The sequence below is a fragment of the Topomyia yanbarensis genome, chromosome 2 (assembly GCF_030247195.1).
Source record: "Topomyia yanbarensis strain Yona2022 chromosome 2, ASM3024719v1, whole genome shotgun sequence".
Lineage (NCBI taxonomy): Eukaryota > Metazoa > Arthropoda > Insecta > Diptera > Culicidae > Topomyia > Topomyia yanbarensis.
The window spans coordinates 285,614,785-285,633,719 of NC_080671.1; the positions used below are offsets into that span (position 1 = coordinate 285,614,785).

Sequence of the window (18,935 nt, forward strand, 5' to 3'; positions counted from 1 at the left end):
CCTTGAATAGTTTTTTAATTCAACATGTTTTTATCTATCATCGATAGTGCTACCAACGATCTGTTTTTCGCTTTTTCAAATAAAATTTTCGCAAAACGCTTTAAAAAAATGACGAACTCATTTCGATTTTTCGCCACAATTTTGTATATAACCCCTTAAGGTATGGCATTGTTTGGTTCTCTCCGGATAACGAACAAAGCTGTATCTGGCTGAAACAGAAATTGGAGGTGATAAGTAGGAGAGTTCCGTTTTATTGCCGAACCATATAGCCTTCATCAGAATAAGGTATTGGTTTACATTCCTTGGAATCCCAAGGAATGTTTAAAGAGTTCTGACGTTTTAATGAGGCTAGATTTTCATAATAATGGTTCGCGGGCAGTTTGCTGTTCTGTGAAACAAGTCGAGTACAGAGAAAATACAGCAGTATTTTTCCAATATCGAAGATCAATCATTGGACTTTCTAGCAAAGCATGGTTATAAAGTGAACTTTGGCTTCAAAAAAGTTACGGCGAAAGTTTATAAACCTTAATCGATTTAAATCGGGGGTGTTGTCGTTTTGTTGTCTCAATACCCCTTCGGGGTTTTGATGCAACCGCTCCAGTTTGCTTGGAATTTCTGAATTTGCCGAATTTGAATGACAGTATCTCTTCGGGGGTGCTGTCGTTTCGTTATCTCAATATCCCCTCGGCGGTGTGGATATATCCGCTCATCGAGAAGTGTCTTTAGTTCTATGGGAGTGAAGAATACTTCCGTATTGTCTATGTTCTGTGTGTCGTTTACTTCCTTATCCCTAACCTTACCACCTGCCTCTATCCTCCTTATCAAGAAATAATGAAGTATGGTTTTTTGTTTGTTTTAGTGTTTCGGATTCTCCTCGTCAGTAACTAGCACCATCTGGGTGTCCAGTTAGACTATGTATCTGAACTAGTACCCAAATTAGCACTAGTTAGACACTAAATTCCAAAAAGTCACACGTCTTGCGTGAACACTAAACCACTGGCTTATACCGAGTGATGTCTCGATAGTAAGCACAGTGGTTCTGTTTGCCGACGAGGAATATGAACCGAAACTGTCTTTTGGTATGAGTACCAAACGCCTGGAATTATGCAAAATTCCCAAGTGGGAAAAATTTTGGACAAGACCAATTTCTTTCTGCATGAGGGCACATGCCTTACATGAAGTATGGTTTTTTTGTTTTAGTGTTTCGGATTCTCCTCGTCAGTAACTAGCACCATCTGGGTGTCCAGTTAGACTATGTATCTGAACTAGTACCCAAATTAGCACTAGTTAGACACTAAATTCCAAAAAGTCACACGTCTTGCGTGAACACTAAACCACTGGCTTATACCGAGTGATGTCTCGATAGTAAGCACAGTGGTTCTGTTTGCCGACGAGGAATATGAACCGAAATTGTCTTTTGGTATGAGTACCAAACGCCTGGAATTATGCAAAATTCCCAAGTGGGAAAAATTTTGGACAAGACCAATTTCTTTGTGCATGAGGGCACATGCCTTGCATGAAGTATGGTTTTTTTTAGTGTTTCGGATTCTCCTCGTCAGTAACTAGCACCATCTGGGTGTCCAGTTAGACTATGTATCTGAACTAGTACCCAAATTAGCACTAGTTAGACACTAAATTCCAAAAAGTCACACGTCTTGCGTGAACACTAAACCACTGGCTTATACCGAGTGATGTCTCGATAGTAAGCACAGTGGTTCTGTTTGCCGACGAGGAATATGAACCGAAACTGTCTTTTGGTATGAGTACCAAACGCCTGGAATTATGCAAAATTCCCAAGTGGGAAAAATTTTGGACAAGACCAATTTCTTTGTGCATGAGGGCACATGCCTTACATGAAGTATGGTTTTTTTGTTTTAGTGTTTCGGATTCTCCTCGTCAGTAACTAGCACCATCTGGGTGTCCAGTTAGACTATGTATCTGAACTAGTACCCAAATTAGCACTAGTTAGACACTAAATTCCAAAAAGTCACACGTCTTGCGTGAACACTAAACCACTGGCTTATACCGAGTGATGTCTCGATAGTAAGCACAGTGGTTCTGTTTGCCGACGAGGAATATGAACCGAAACTGTCTTTTGGTATGAGTACCAAACGCCTGGAATTATGCAAAATTCCCAAGTGGGAAAAATTTTGGACAAGACCAATTTCTTTCTGCATGAGGGCACATGCCTTACATGAAGTATGGTTTTTTTGTTTTAGTGTTTCGGATTCTCCTCGTCAGTAACTAGCACCATCTGGGTGTCCAGTTAGACTATGTATCTGAACTAGTACCCAAATTAGCACTAGTTAGACACTAAATTCCAAAAAGTCACACGTCTTGCGTGAACACTAAACCACTGGCTTATACCGAGTGATGTCTCGATAGTAAGCACAGTGGTTCTGTTTGCCGACGAGGAATATGAACCGAAATTGTCTTTTGGTATGAGTACCAAACGCCTGGAATTATGCAAAATTCCCAAGTGGGAAAAATTTTGGACAAGACCAATTTCTTTCTGCATGAGGGCACATGCCTTACATGAAGTATGGTTTTTTTGTTTTAGTGTTTCGGATTCTCCTCGTCAGTAACTAGCACCATCTGGGTGTCCAGTTAGACTATGTATCTGAACTAGTACCCAAATTAGCACTAGTTAGACATTCCAGGCGTTTGCTAATTTGGGTACTAGTTCAGATATATAGTCTAACTGGACACCCAGATGGTGCTAGTTACTGACGAGGAGAATCCGAAACACTAAAACAAAAAAACCATACTTCATGTAAGGATGTGCCCTCATGCACAAAGAAATTGGTCTTGTCCAAAATTTTTCCCACTTGGGAATTTTGCATAATTCCAGGCGTTTGGTACTCCAAAAGACAGTTTCGGTTCATATTCCTCGTCGGCAAACAGAACCACTGTGCTTACTATCGAGACATCACTCGGTATAAGCCAGTGGTTTAGTGTTCACGCAAGACGTGTGACTTTTTGGAATTTAGTGTCTAACTAGTGCTAATTTGGGTACTAGTACAGATACATAGTCTAACTGGACACCCAGATGGTGCTAGTTACTGACGAGGAGAATCCGAAACACTAAAAAAAACCATACTTCATGTAAGGCATGTGCTCTCATGCACAAAGAAATTGGTCTTGTCCAAAATTTTTCCCACTTGGGAATTTTGCATAATTCCAGGCGTTTGCTAATTTGGGTACTAGTTCAGATATATAGTCTAACTGGACACCCAGATGGTGCTAGTTACTGACGAGGAGAATCCGAAACACTAAAACAAAAAAACCATACTTCATATAAGGATGTGCCCTCATGCACAAAGAAATTGGTCTTGTCCAAAATTTTTCCCACTTGGGAATTTTGCATAATTCCAGGCGTTTGGTACTCATACCAAAAGACAGTTTCGGTTCATATTCCTCGTCGGCAAACAGAACCACTGTGCTTACTATCGAGACATCACTCGGTATAAGCCAGTGGTTTAGTGTTCACGCAAGACGTGTGACTTTTTGGAATTTAGTGTCTAACTAGTGCTAATTTGGGTACTAGTTCAGATACATAGTCTAACTGGACACCCAGATGGTGCTAGTTACTGACGAGGAGAATCCGAAACACTAAAAAAAACCATACTTCATGTAAGGCATGTGCTCTCATGCACAAAGAAATTGGTCTTGTCCAAAAATTTTCCCACTTGGGAATTTTGCATAAGAAATAATGAAAAAACAAATCATTGCAAGGCACAAATCTCCGATCAACATGGAGAACGTGCCTTTTGAGCCAGGCGCTACTGATTCCTGACTGAATGTGAGGTGGATCAAAAGCGTTTTTATTTTTGCATATGAGTTATAATAAAGTACAGAACAATATTAGGCTGAAATAACATTGAAAATCGATTGAGAAGTCACGGTATTTCTCTTTGTCTATAATCATTGTTAATAGTTTTTGCATTTATTTCTTTTCGTCATACGCAATTTGAATTGGATGAAGACCTCATCACTTTTAACTAATTAAAAATGAGCAGGATTGATGTTACCAATCGAGATAAATTGAAAAAAAATCCAAACTCATGCTAAAAAAGTAAATAGCCCTAACTTTGGAATTAATTCGTATTTACCTACATTTTAGGTATCTTGTCTAGCTGGTGGTTTGAAAAAATTAGGAGTAAGCAAAGGTGATAGAGTTGTAATATATATGCCGCTAATTCCGGAAACAATTATGGCTATGTTGGCAACAGTGCGGCTTGGGGCTATTCATTCCGTAGTATTTGGTGGTAAGCATAGTTAAAAGTAATGTGACTGCTCCTTAAACTAATGATTTGTTTTAGGTTTTGCTGCTAATGAACTTTGCACTCGTATCGAACACGCAGAACCAAAAGTTATTATAGCCGCAAACTGTGGAATCGAACCAAATAAAATTATACGATACATCGATATTCTACACGAAGCTGTAGAAATATCAAAATGGAAACCACAAGTGAATGTAATATTCCAAAGAACTAATATATTAGTCTCTGAATTAGATAAACGAATGGATGTTGCTTGGGAATCTGTGCTGGATGAACCAACTGAATGTGTGCCTGTTGAAGCAAATGATCCTCTTTATATCTTGTATACCTCTGGTACAACAGGTGTGTTTTATTAACAATCTGCGATAATAATGATCTTTCCAAAATATCATTTACAAAACCATTTTTCTCTAAAGATAAACCGAAAGGTATTCAACGCCCAACTGGAGGATATCTGGTAACTCTGATGTATACGATGGATACAATTTATGGGGTGCGACCTGAAGACGTCTGGTGGAACGCATCAGATATGGGCTGGGTGGTTGGTCATTCATATATTTGCTATGGGCCTTTGTTGTTTGGAGCTACAAGTGTTATGTATGAAGGTAAACCCGACCGTACACCTGACCCTGGCCAATATTTTCGCATCATTGAGCAGCACAAAGTCACTGCTTTATTCTCAGTTCCTACCTCGTTTCGAGTATTACGACGAGTTGATCCTGATATCGAATATGGAAGGAAATATAACCTCCAATCCCTACGAGCGATTTTCATTGCAGGGGAGCACTGTGATTTTGAAACAAAGGTTTGACTAAACGAACAAAATTACTATAGCTGTCACAGTGATATGTGCTTTGTTACAGAGTTGGATTGAAAAGATTTTCGCAGTGCCAGTATTGAATAATTGGTGGCAGACCGAAACTGGATCAGCAATCACTGCGACATGTGTTGGATTAGCTCACAACTTAAATCCACCCCAGTTTACCACAGGCCTCCCATTTTGCGGATACGATAGTAATACATTAATGTTATATGTGAGCAAGGTGCTAATTTTTTGTTTATTTTTCTCTAATTCTTCATAGTTCGCGTCTTGCATCCAGATGGATCTGAAGCGGATGCGAATGAACTAGGTCGTATAGTTGTAAAACTACCGCTTCCCCCAGGAACAATGTCCACACTATACCGTAACAATGATTTATTTGAAAAAGTATATTTCCATAAATACCCTGTAAGCTCTACTGTCAAATACACTACAATTGGTTACCTATAGTTATTTTCTCATTACTTCCTAGGGGTTCTACGATACGATGGATGCCGGGTATAAAGACGACAAAGGTTACTTGTTTGTAACAGCTCGCGATGATGATGTTATCAATGTTGCCGGACACAGAATTTCTACATCTAGTTTAGAAGATGCAGTATTAAGGTAAGAGGTATTTTTACGTGCTGGTTTCTAGATTATAACTACTAGAGGGTAAAGACAATGTATGGAAGAGGTGGTTTAAATAGCCGGAAAAGGTTTTAAAACCGGACAAAGATTTAACTGGTCATTATAAAGTATTCCTACGTACGAACTATACGGTATTAATACTGAGAGTTCACCTTTTCTGACGTTTCAATATCAGGAATCAGAATATGTTGGCTTAAATTGCCCGTTCCTCATATGTAGTCGGAGATTTGTGCTTTGCTGCGTATTCTCATCATTTCCCTGCGGAAGGAAAGCAGGAGGAGGGAGAATTGGAAGGGTGGGAAAAATGACAACACAGTAGGTAACTTAAACTCACACGTAGTTAAAATCCTGAGAGAAAGCCTAAAGCATATCAGATAATATGAGGTTCCGTAGTCGTTTTGCCTTGTTTGTTTTGTATCGAGCGTTCGGAATATCAGTGTTATTCAAGTGTAGCTTAATTTTGATAAAAATGCTGGTTTAATGCTGGAATAATGGAAAGCTGATGGTGTGTACTTTATTTATGTGTATTGATGTCAAAAGATATTATTTTTCTTGCTGATAGAAAATGTCAATAACTTTCGCGCTTTTGTAGCAGAAAGTTTCAACACACGTTTTTGCCAAATTATTGAAATACTTTTTTTGTCCACGTAAGTCCACTATGTTTCAAGACAATTCGTGTTCCTCTAAGAATTCTCCATTTGGAACATTATACAAATCTTGCCCGTTTATGAGTAATCTTTGGTTAAATGGGGACGGAGACGGATTATAAGATTTTCAGTTTAAAATTTGGACTCGTACTTTTAATTATTGCTGCTCCTCCGGATGTCGTGGCGAGTTGCACAATACTGCATTTTGATCAAGAAGAATTGTGTACTGTTGTTATGGCATTTAATTAGCAAGGGACTGGAAGGTGAAGTATATTTTTCAATATTAAACGCCATAATACTCAAAGAAGAGCAAGGAGTTGAAGAAAGATAATTTTATAAAAGCGTGCAAAGGGTCATATGACACATTCTTTCGTGACGTTACAACGATTTGACGATTCTTCATTCCATAAATATGTTATAACTTTATCAAATGAACGCCTACATCAAAACTAATTACAGATTCGGAAAGTAGACACTATTTCACTAATTTCACTAAAGATTCAATAAACATAAACTGAATATACTGGAAGAGTATTGTTTTATAACTGATAATGAAACGTGACGTTACAACGCGTCACAACTTTAGAACTTTCAACGTATTTCCATAAAAGTCAAAATGTCAGCTCTATAAGATTTTCAACAAGAACAAATCTTCTATGATGTATTTATAAATAGCAGACGCATAACTAGGTGTCATTAAATATATTTTTTGTATTGTTTTGTTTTTTATTAAGCATCTTTTAATTTTCGTGACGTTACAACGCTCCTTTCTCAGAAAAGCGATATCTCGTTGCGTTGTAACGTCACGAAAATCTTCAACTTTTCTATAACTCTGTAAGTTACGCTGGTGCTATTGTTTTGAGTAAAATTTTAAATATTTATCACATTTAGCCATTTTAATAAAAATTTACTCGAATAACAATATGGGGTTGTTTTTTTATTTGTAGCAGAAATAATTGATTAAACCAAGATTTTTTTTCATATCTGTTGTGGATAAATTTGAGTCATTTGACATATTTATATATTTGACACGGCTCAATATGATAGTTTAACGGAGCCAGAATAGCAGTTTTTATTACATATTTCACAAACAAAAATAAACTGGCAATATTGCTTTGTATAATTTGGTAAGGAATCAAATTCCCGATCCGAGTTTATTGTATGATATTTGTATTGTTGTACTTAAGCAAGTAAATTTATATGACAAAGCGAGCACAATTTAAGCGCCAGACAATCGACAGTTCTAAGTATACTGAAATATTGTATAAATTATAGTTACAAAGATTCAGAGAAAAAGAACACGCCACATCGCCGTGATGTTGCGAAAGAATGTGTTACATCCAATCGTCAATTCGACGGGTTTTTAAAAGTTTGCAAACACCAATAAACACTCCCTCATCTATCTTTTTTGGGCTCATTTGAGATGAGCCAAAGCCTTTTTATCCGACTCTAAACAAGTGAGACGATTTAGTGCGGTCACCCAGATAGGTCTCTGTAGACCCAATTATGTTTTTACAACCTCCCGTAAATTCGAATAGATACCCGTCAATATTGGATTTAATACCTCAGGCATTTCGATAGTGTAGCTGCTTCGATGATGTATTTGGGCTTGTAACGGAAGAATTGGTTAGTTACTAACTGACGGCACGTGCGACTACAACGAAGGTTGCGGAGAACCTTAAAACGGGCGTCTCGTCGATGATGGCGAAGTGTGGAATGGTTGATTACTGGGGGAAAAGAAATATTCAGGGAACGCATTATTATTCATGGCTAAATACTAACCCGAGAACAAAGTTCGGAAATTCCCTCACAACCTTCCATCACATGTCCTGGACTACGTTGCTGTTAGCGTGATTGCATTGGAACGTATCATGTAACCAGCGTCTAGGAGAGTACAGTGTAGGTGGACTTTTAAAGAAATATAATGTATTAAAAATAACTCCTGCAGTGCATTCAAGTGTTGTAGATCAAATCTTATATAAAATTTTGTTTATTTTCTAAATCTATAATTAGGTTTGAAGAAGGAGTTTATTTGAAAAAGTTATAACAGATTTATAGAAGGAAGGTTGGTCAAATCGTTGTACCGTCAGGAAAGAATGTGTCAATGGTATATAACCCCTTAAGTACTTAAGGATATGCATTCTGAATTTATGAATATCACGCTAGTATAATTTCTTGTTTACGAAACAACTTGAAAGCGTTTAAAGAAACCATACGTAGGAAAATTTGACACTATATCTGATAAATCATTCAAGCGCCTGATAAAAGTTGAATTGCGTGACGTTACAACGCAAAGTGTATCCTGTTCTAACTTTAGTTCCGCATATCCAATAAAAGAAATTGTAGGCTTTTTAGAAAAATATTTTTGAATACAAAGAGAATCCGGAATAAAAATTTGACCAAAATTTTAGTTTTTAATAAAATTAAAAAATGGGCATTTTTCGTGACGTTACAACGCAGAAACAAACAAAACTGAGTAAAGCCATGTCAAGTGATCCTCGAATTTTTCGCAAAATCACCGATCTTCATGAGGTATAATTTATTGTATAGGGATTATGGTGATTAGCTTTTGGTATAAATATTTCGTTACAATTCCTTTTTTTCTTTAAGATATTAACCCTTAAACTTTATTGCATGATAAAATTGAAAATTTTGTATCTCAAAAACTACTGAAGATAATTCAATGAATTTTTGCACACTTATGGAATGATATTTGCACTATCTTATAAAAATGTTTTTGGTTTATAATTGTGTAAATAACGGTACTTTGCATCTATTTAAAGTTTTCAGTTGTATTTCTTCTTGTGTTCTTCACGCTAAAAATTTTCAAAACTTATGTCAAATTATGCGAAAATCTTTTACCTTCAATAATCTGTATTTATAATTTTTCATTTTTGTTCCTATCGAGAGTTATAGAGGATTTTGTAACTGTGCGCTGTTTCAACGCATGGCTCATTTTGATGCAACCCGCGAGAACGTACCTATTGGCAATGCCGCACGTCGCAACGTCCTAATGCGCATCGCTTTGAAGGAGCGTATCTCATGTTCAAAAATGGCATCTCTGAGATTAAAGCAAAAAGACAAGCTTTTCTTTATGGATAATTGAAAGTGAATTTTTTCTGAGTAATTTGCATGCTCTTTAGCGTTATTATATTGTTCAAGAGTTATTTAATTTTCTGTCACTCAATACCTCGGACAAGTGCGCTCGGTTATTGCCAGCCGATGAGCAAAGTTGAGCAGTGGGCATGTTTTAATCTGCGTTAGCATATTTTTCACAAATTGACATACTTCACCACGTTTTATTTTCACTTGGTTCTGTCTAAGAGGTAGATTGTGAATCTTTTCTTAAATCCACATAGCGCCTTTTCAGCCATGCGTCATCGGGTCGTGCGTTAAATTACGCGCTCATTTAATTTGCATCAGTGCGAGTGAGAAAACGTTTTGACGTTTGTTTTTGTTTCGATCGCACTTGGGTGTTTCCCATATAGAGAGAACTGGACGAAATGCTATATTATCTCAAGATATACAATATTTGCTCAAAAAAACATTCGATTGATTTATGTTATAAATATGGGTCGATCACACGAATGATGTATTCCGTTAAAAAAAATTCATAAATATGTTCGTCGTATCTTGTTTTTATGGCATCCATGTGGAGTGATATATTTAAAAATTATATTGGTCAATACATGTGTAGCATATGTCGTAATGGGCGCAAAAAATACAACGAAAATAAATATGGACATGAACAAAACACAATTTTCCTTAAATTTTCGATTTTACATCCAATGTTTATAGTAATGGGTTCCTCTATAACGCGTTTAAAATATAGGAAAATTTACGCGTTTAATTTTTCTTCTTATAGTGTTTGCCAAAGTAATGGAACTGGAATATTCGATGACTCAACAGGTACATGCGGAAAACTGTAACGAGGATTTTGAAATAAAGATCGTTGATGAATAATTGAAATTCGACAAAAATAAATGATATCGTACCAGAACTTGGAGAACCACCAATCAACAGAATTAACAGAAGCAATAGTGATAAAAAACCCCAACATCGATGCGATTGAACAACAGATTTTACGTAAACTTTTTTCAAAAGCACATCGTTGTTCACTCGGTGAAAATAAAAACGTGAAATAAAATGCTGTTGGCATAAGATTTTCCACTTTCATATAGTAATGTTGTAGACTAAAAAAGAATTTGGATATAACGTAGATGTATTTTGACTAACAAAAGTGTTTTTAAAGATGTTAATCGTTAGTAGCGTTAAATTATAATAATAAAAAATATATTTAACAGCTATAATTTTCGTTGTGCACTTCAGTCAAAAAAATTTAACGCATCTCAAAATATCCGGAAAAAAATTACCTTCGATAATTCGTATTGAAAAGTTTGCCCTTTTGCGCTAATCGAGAGATATGGTTTCTTTTAGTCATGCGATGCGCACTTCCTACACGATGCGCTTTCTGACGTAGTGACGTGCGACGTTGCCAATATGAACGTTCTCGCGGGCTGCATCAAAGTGGGCCGTGCGTTGAAACAGCGCACTGTTACAAAATCCTCCATAACTCTCGATAGGAACAAAAATGAAAAATTATAAATACAGATTATTGAAGGTGAAAGATTGCCGCATAACTTAACATACGTTTTGAAAATTTTTAGCGTGAAGAACACAAGGAAAAATACAATTGAAAATTTTAAATAGATGAAAAGTACCGTTATTCACGCAATTATAAAGTAAAAATATTTTTATAAGATAGTGCAAATATCATTCCATAAGTATGCAAAAATTCATTGAATTATCTTCAGTAGTTTTTGAGATATAAAATTTTCAATTTTATCATGCAATAAAGTTTAAGGGTTAATATCTTAAAGAAAAAAAGGAATTGTAACGAAATATTAATACCAAAAGCTATTCACCATAATCCCTATACAATAAAATATACCTTAAGAAGATCGGTGATTTTGCGAAAAAATCGAGGATCACTTGACATGGCTTTACTCAACTTCTATTAGTTCAAAAAGTATTAGTGGTCAAATCAAGAAACAAATCTTTCTAGTTTTACTGTTCTGCACTCAATAACGAACAAATTCCTTTAAACAGATAAAAATTTCAATAATAGTTTCATTAAATAGAACTTTTCTTAGAAGTCAATAATTCAAGAGCCATTTTCCGTGAAATTCAACTTACTTTTCTATATATTTTTTGCAACTATTTGTCGAAATGACAATGGTTGGATTATATAACTTTTCAATGGTTTAAACACTACCGAATCTAGGAAAAAATATTGTGATACCAAAATAAGACAAAACAAAAACGTCATTCTGGTGTACAAGCCCGCGGAATGTGTCATATGAGCATGCTTAAAGTTTAGCGGTGACTTAATCCTTTGTCTGCTACCGCAGGAGTCAGGATGTTTTGGCATTTGAAAAGGCGAATCACCTGAGTCTACGACATGTCCGGACAAGCGTAAAGTAACTTGTTACTTCATGCTGTCGGAACCGACAAAAAGTTAAGTCACGGTAAACTTCAACACTAAGCATTTGCAACGTTAAAACTCATTGAATGAGCCAGTTTTTGTTTTTTTGGTCCCTCACAAATTGCCTGCCTGAGTGGTTTATTTGATCGACTACTGTGACTGTATCAGCATCTGTGTCAAATGGTTACATGTGTTTCTGATTCGTACGGTGTCGGCAGCTTTCACCCAAAACTGCGACGATGGATCCCCATCACGGTAAATTCTTTTTTACCATTTTTTGTTACCGATCTATTCAGTTAATTTGTCCACTGTTGCTACGGCATTTAATTAGCAAGTGACTGGAAGGTTAAGTATATTTTTCAATATTAAGAACCTTAGTACTCAAGAGAGAGCTAGGAGTTGAAGGAAGAAAGTTTTAGAAAAGCGTGGAAAGGAGTTGAAGGAAGGACGTAATTAGTTGTGGTCGTAAAATTGAAAACCAACGAACACATTTTCAATTAGGCTGTGATTAGCCCATACTCGCACGAATCTTCCGATTCTAGAATCAGGTGAATTTCGTATGTCGGTGCTGCTTGCCGTTCTTGTGCTCGTTTGTTGTAAATACCTAATTGATTCTCTTGGAAAATGAATATCCGAACGCTGCTAGTGCTTAGAATGCGTTCCGCCTCCCTTCTCGGAGTGGCAAGGAACTGATTTTTATGGGCTGCTACCGTCTCCAGGAATTCCAATATGATGCATGCAAAATTAATTATCTCGCGTCATTCTTGAAAAGTTTCGCAGTGTTTACGGCAGATCTATAACATATATCGTCGCTGTAAACTGAGTTAGATATACTATGTAACTTAATTATAAGATCTCTACAATGTGGCGTTCTCAGAATTTTAAATTCTACTGGGTTACTGAGATATAGCGAAACACCAAATATGACAAGCGCCAATTTCTCGAATGATCGAGTTGTGCTATCTTGTGACAATGAAAAAAGAGACAACAATCTTAACTTGTTGGCTTGCCATAAACCAAAAACCTTATAGCAAGCCACCAGATGTCTCTGAAGACATATGTAATTCCTATGCAGATCAACCATAATCATTAGCTAGATTCTTGTCTTGGGAGCAAAAGTTTTCCTACCATAGTTTTTTCTGCGAATTGTTGGCTTGTGTTTTTAAAATTATTGAACACTTATGCAAGCAGAATATTTTTTTCGTCTGCCAACAAAAACCTTTTTGATGTATATATACATATATATATATATATATATATATATATATATATATATATATATATATATATATATATATATATATATATATATATATATATATATATATATATATATATATATATATATATATATATATATATATATATATATATATATATATATATATATATATATATATATATATATTGTAACCTGAAATTGCTACTACCGCATGGAAAAGTATAACATTGGGCATAGTCATCTATACCGCATAATTTTACGGAACAGTTATGAGTCTGCACATTTGTGACAAGTTATACATTTTTTATCATCAATACACACTTATGACACGTATGCGAGCGACTTTGGTTTACATTTTAAGCAAAAACTGTCGATATTGTCAACCAATCTTCGCATAAATCGAGAGATTACTACAGAAAAGATAGAAGCATCGATCGCCTTCTCCGAAAAGCTTCTAACATTTATAAATTTCAAGACATTCTATCTCAAACTTTAAAATTGGTTTTTCTCGAAAAGTGCTAAATGGCGCTTGTCATAAGATAGCACAACAGCGACGATTTAATAAATGTACTTGCAGAAAAATGAAAAATTTATACAGAAAAATGCAAAATTTATTAATGTATTTGCAGAAAAATGCAAAGTTTATTAATTTTTATAAATGAATATAAACAGATTTCGTTCATTTGATACCCCTCGTTCACACTGTCGCGCTTATAATAAAATCTCACATTGCGGGAGTCTGTAATGCGCATCAAATATCGCCGCAGTTGCTCCTCAAGCCGATTTCAGTGGAGCCACTAGTCAATGAGACAGTCTAACATAAGCGAACTATAGGAGTGATAATCAGTCTCTATTGTAAATGAATGTAGAGGATCTTCTCTTGCAATGTGTGTTTATTCTATTTTTATAGACGGCTGTCACTCGCCTATCTGATTTGAGCTTTCATATAATCGCATATCGAGCAATTATCCTGCAAGGCACAATACGCTGTTACCCAGTTAAATCCATTACGGAACCGGTTCGGATTTCTAAATGGAGTCAGTATGGATTCCAACTCAAAAGCAACAATCGATTCCGACTCAATCAGTTTCGGAATCAGTTGTTGCATTTGAGCTGGAATCCATACTGATTCCATTCAGGATTCGTATTTTATTGGATAGAGAAATTTGTGACAATTCGTTACATGGGTCAATTTTGGGGCAATTTTTGCGTTACGTAATGTATGAATGGTCCCCAACCAGATTCATTTCACAGAAATTTCTCACTTTGTACTAAATGCGGATACAACCAACATAAGACAGGCGAAAGATAACCGGCGGTTAATCAACTTTGTGTCCGGTGCCGTGGAACGCGTCACCAACTTCCCGCAATTCGAATGTTTTTAAAAAGCCGAGAAGCGTGATGCACATTGACACATTGACTCCAGACGACAACAAAGTGGGTTCAGATGAAGAAGAGCTGCCAGTGTAGAACGTTGGCGATACCAACGACGAACTCATTCAATGCAGACTTGGAGGAATAAACATAGAGATGTTGATTGAAATTCAATTTCATTGAAACAGTGAACATGCGAAACGTTAAAGCAAAAAATCTACGAACGGATACGAATAAGAAATTTCTTGCATACCTCTGAAACTGGTTGTCGTCTGTAATGAGGAAATTTAAATATTGGGAACCGATATTTCTATCTGGCAGAAAATACTACTTTCTATGTTCTAGAGAGAGGGCATCAACCGCTTCTCGACAAAATATCAGCGACAGCTGGGAGTTCTGCGAATCGGTTTGATATCTACAGATGTGAATTGTGTGGCTGTAGCGAAACATAATTCTCCCTATATTAGAGACGGCGAGTTTACATTGCCGATTGATCGAAGTGTGCCACCAAAGATCCAACCGCCCCGTAGGTCCTGTACCGCTATTTTTTTTGTAATACGTTTATTTATTTGTCATTTTATCAGTGTTTAAAATTGGTTATCTAATATTTATATTAATTTACAACTAATGTTTCTTGGATATTAAAGGCTAAAATATCCACATCTACCCTATCATCTTGACTGTTTTGAATGCACGAGATTTAGCAATATAATAGTTTCAGAACCTTTGTTCTTGTTGTCACCTCGAATCGCTCTAGCAAGGCATCAATAATTCATTTACGAGCAACCGCCGTCCTCCAGTCACTGCCAATAGTTGTTGAAACAGAGTGTACGCATTCCCCACTCTACAACATTAAGAATTTGTGCTGTAAAGTTTCGATTTGTTCACCACAGTGTGTACAGTTTTCTCCGTCCGTTCGTCTCATGGTGTGCAAGAGTTGCCGGTGCGGGACCTTTTTATTTTCCCACATATACAAGGCACTGCGCTGTTTAGGTAGCAGCTTTCGAAATGATATATTTCTCGACAAACATATGAATACGGCCTAAAAGCCAACTGTCAAAATCCACTTTGAATGGAAATTTCGGACAAACCGTTACTAGCCGAACACAGTTCACAACAGTTTATGAAAGAAAAAATATTTTTCTTTCGGTTACTATAAACATCTCTGATTGGCGCGTAACGGTTTATCCGGAATTTTCATTCAAAGTGGATTTTGACAGTTGGCTTTTAGGCCGTAATCATATGTTTGTCGAGATTTCTCCATATCCGTGTCCAATTTGCTGCGGGATTGGCAGCTTCAACTCTGGCTCGGTCTGTGCGTTCAATATTGAAGCGGTGGATGAGATCGGCGGAAGGGTGTGTGCGGATTTGAAAAGGGAACAGCCCCGTAACTAGGATTTTGTTTCGGGAGGGGCTTAAAATTATTGCATAAATGTATTCATTCTGGTGACTTGAGATATTTACTGGAAACTGAACGTAATTATGAAAAGTACTTAGCGAAAAAATTCCAAGTTAGAAATTTATCTAGTTACAAAAATGAATATTCAAGAGTTCAAAGTATTTAGGGCTGCTTGAAAATACTACGCATCCTAGACTACACGTTTACAAGATGTAGAAGACGCTAAATTGGAACGAGTAGAAAAATATCCAAAAGCCCGTGTCACGAAACTTTACACGCATTTTCTAATCAGGAGAACGAAACCAACCTCAAGGTTCTCTCCATGGATAGGAATATATCAGTGTGAAATCCAAGTTTACCGTTGCAAAGAATGTCCGAACAAAGTGAATGTCGAAATTTGCTTCAAATCTTCTGATAAGGCAAGGGATTTGTAGATGCGGAAAATAGGTTCAACTCCTATTTTCATGATCAGGCATCTTGCTACTATTACTAGTTCTGTGACTTCATCCGAAGTTTGCGTTAGCTCAACTTTATGAAATTTTCCATTTAAATGATACTGAACATGTCGTAATCATAACAATCCTTAGAAAAACATATGTTGTTTCATTTGACTCTCGTGGGGAATGGGTTAAAGACTATCTGCGGAAATATTATCAGGCAACTGAGAATAACTATCTATTTATCTATTTAAGTAGATTCTTTTTAGGCACTTTTTATATAATTGGACTTACGAATTAAAAATATTGTAGACTTATTTTCCTAGATCCCTGAAACTATAGTAAAAGTCAAAATGTGAAGTGAGTGCAAAAAACTACTGATTTCACTACAAAGCAAGAATAAGAACCTTAGCTCTATTGACTTTCAGCAATCTTGCAAAACCGTTGGAACTTGAGAAGACTACCTAGATTAAGTAAATATTATATTTGAACAATTGAAGGTTTTATTTCGGAATTCATGGGATTTTGGACAATGTAAAATATATATTTCAATGATTTAATCTACTAATGGAAACTACCCACAATTTAATCTACTGAGCGAAACTGCTCAGAACTTGTTCACTAATCGAAAGAAAATTGCTCAGCACTGATTAGTGAATGCTTCTAATTTACGTAAAATATGGTAAATATAACATTGATGACACGACCAAAATAACTAGAAACTATAAACATAGGTGAGCTTAATAATGTCAGCATCACTTGCTTCCGACACATGGAAGGGAACACATCGCACTTACCAAATTTGCGTGCTAGAGTTATCTGTTTTTAAATTACAGCAAATTATCCGTTTCCTGTGAAAAAATTGCAAAACTTCTTGTCAATTCGTTAAATAAATATGTGGACACTAATCTGCTCAATAATAAAACTATTTGGGAAAAAGTTTCAAATAAAATTGTTGCACCTAACGCATCAAAGTTGTACGGATAACGAAGACGAAATGAGAAGATCAGAGCGCAATTCCGAAAGCACTCGTGTTGAGTGAATAGAAAAGATCGAAGAGTGATCTTGATTCGATTTCGATTGGTTGATTTTTTTTCCTCTCTTTTCTCTCTTATTTATGATTATCTTTCTCATTTAATTCCATGACGAGCAAAAACAGAACGCAAGACTGTCACATACTGAAGACATGAAATCGAAACACTTATCCCAATTTATTGGCTTATAGATTCAATCAGTCCCAACATTTTAGTCGCTCTTCGTGATTGCCTATTGTTTTACCACTTTTTGACCCGTTCACTTTTAAAAGAAATTTCTTTTACACGTTTGTTGCAGATATCACGGATTTACGGATAACAGTTTATTAGTACGGAACGAATTCCTCGTAATAGTGAAATGAAACGTCAATAAAAATAAGCACATATGTAATTTCTTACATTCATGAAAAAATCAGGGAAAAAGTTAATAGCAAACAAATGCGGAAAGAAAAATCGGCCAATCAAGCCCATGGCTGGGGTAGGTTGACCGAGTTTGGTAAAATAAGTTAAACACGTCAAATGTATCAGTGGAAAACTTTTAATTCAAAAAAACATCGTTTTTTTCGTATAAATAGAATCCACTCTTTACTTTTTAACCCTTTTGAACGTAGTTTTGGCAGCTTCAGTGAACTTTTTTCCAGCTATCGTTGATTTTTTCCGCCACCAGCGTACGGTCACGTTTGATTTCATTTTTCTGCTCCTCCAATACAGCTTTTATTGGGGAATCGGTTAAAATTTGAGTCAATCGGCGTTTACGACCTTGCCACTTCTTCGAATCAGATCGTGCACTCGCCTTGGGAAGAGGTCTGACGTCTTTAGAGAGGCTTACATCTGCAGCAGATTCTATGCTAATGGACGAGTTTTACTCGGGGTTGGGTCGATCTGTGACAAATCATGTCAGAAACTCCTCAGGAGGAAAAATTTCAGGATTGTAGGGCCCCACGCCAGACTCTGAAAGCAGCTAGGTATTTAATTCATAAAATATCGGAATCAACTTACATAAACTTCATAAACAATTACCGACTTTTAGTGATTCTAATCTCTTATTTCTATTTGGTAATCATTTTAAATTATTTTTTTTACTTATTTCTCGTGTATATTTTTCCTTATAATCATCAATATTAGCATAATCATTCGTTATCGAGCACTCAGTCGAGATAGAAGTCTTTTGTCATCGGTCCGTACACTCTATAGCGACAAATAGTGTTAATCCGCGTTCAAGGTTATTTGCACACTCTACGCCTAGTTGAGGTTTCAGTATTTTTTCCCTTCTTTTGTGTTTCTGTTTCTGTACCGTTAGCCGGTCAGTGAAGTGAAGCAGTGTTCTTCTAGTAAGCCGTCTGGATACCGTTACCTACACAAGCTAAGTATTAGTTTTCGTTTCCCCTTCTTGGTTGTCTTAATAACGTGCACTGGGCAATAGGCCCGTGCAAAAATGACTTCCCCTGACGGCGGTTCGTCTCAAGGTGAGATGGACGTCGAAACAATATCGGCTCCCCGGCTCAAAGTATATCCGAGCTCGGCCACCGGGCCATTTGTGATCTTCTTTCGGACCAAAGAAAAAAAGTGTTTGAATCTGTTACAGATTTCTCGCGTTCTGACAG

At 36.3% G+C, this 18,935-nt stretch overlaps 1 protein-coding gene across 1 annotated transcript in view; it reads left to right on the forward strand.

The window, feature by feature from the left end:
• Positions 1-18,935, forward strand: part of LOC131683215 (acyl-CoA synthetase short-chain family member 3, mitochondrial) — a 967,052-nt gene that overhangs the window by 859,205 nt on the left and 88,912 nt on the right. Inside the window, exons 4-9 of the mRNA XM_058965052.1 lie at positions 4,124-4,268; positions 4,323-4,625; positions 4,700-5,088; positions 5,147-5,297; positions 5,366-5,511; positions 5,576-5,709. Coding sequence (XP_058821035.1) covers positions 4,124-4,268; positions 4,323-4,625; positions 4,700-5,088; positions 5,147-5,297; positions 5,366-5,511; positions 5,576-5,709 — 1,268 coding nt within the window. The remainder of the gene's footprint in view (positions 1-4,123; positions 4,269-4,322; positions 4,626-4,699; positions 5,089-5,146; positions 5,298-5,365; positions 5,512-5,575; positions 5,710-18,935) is intronic.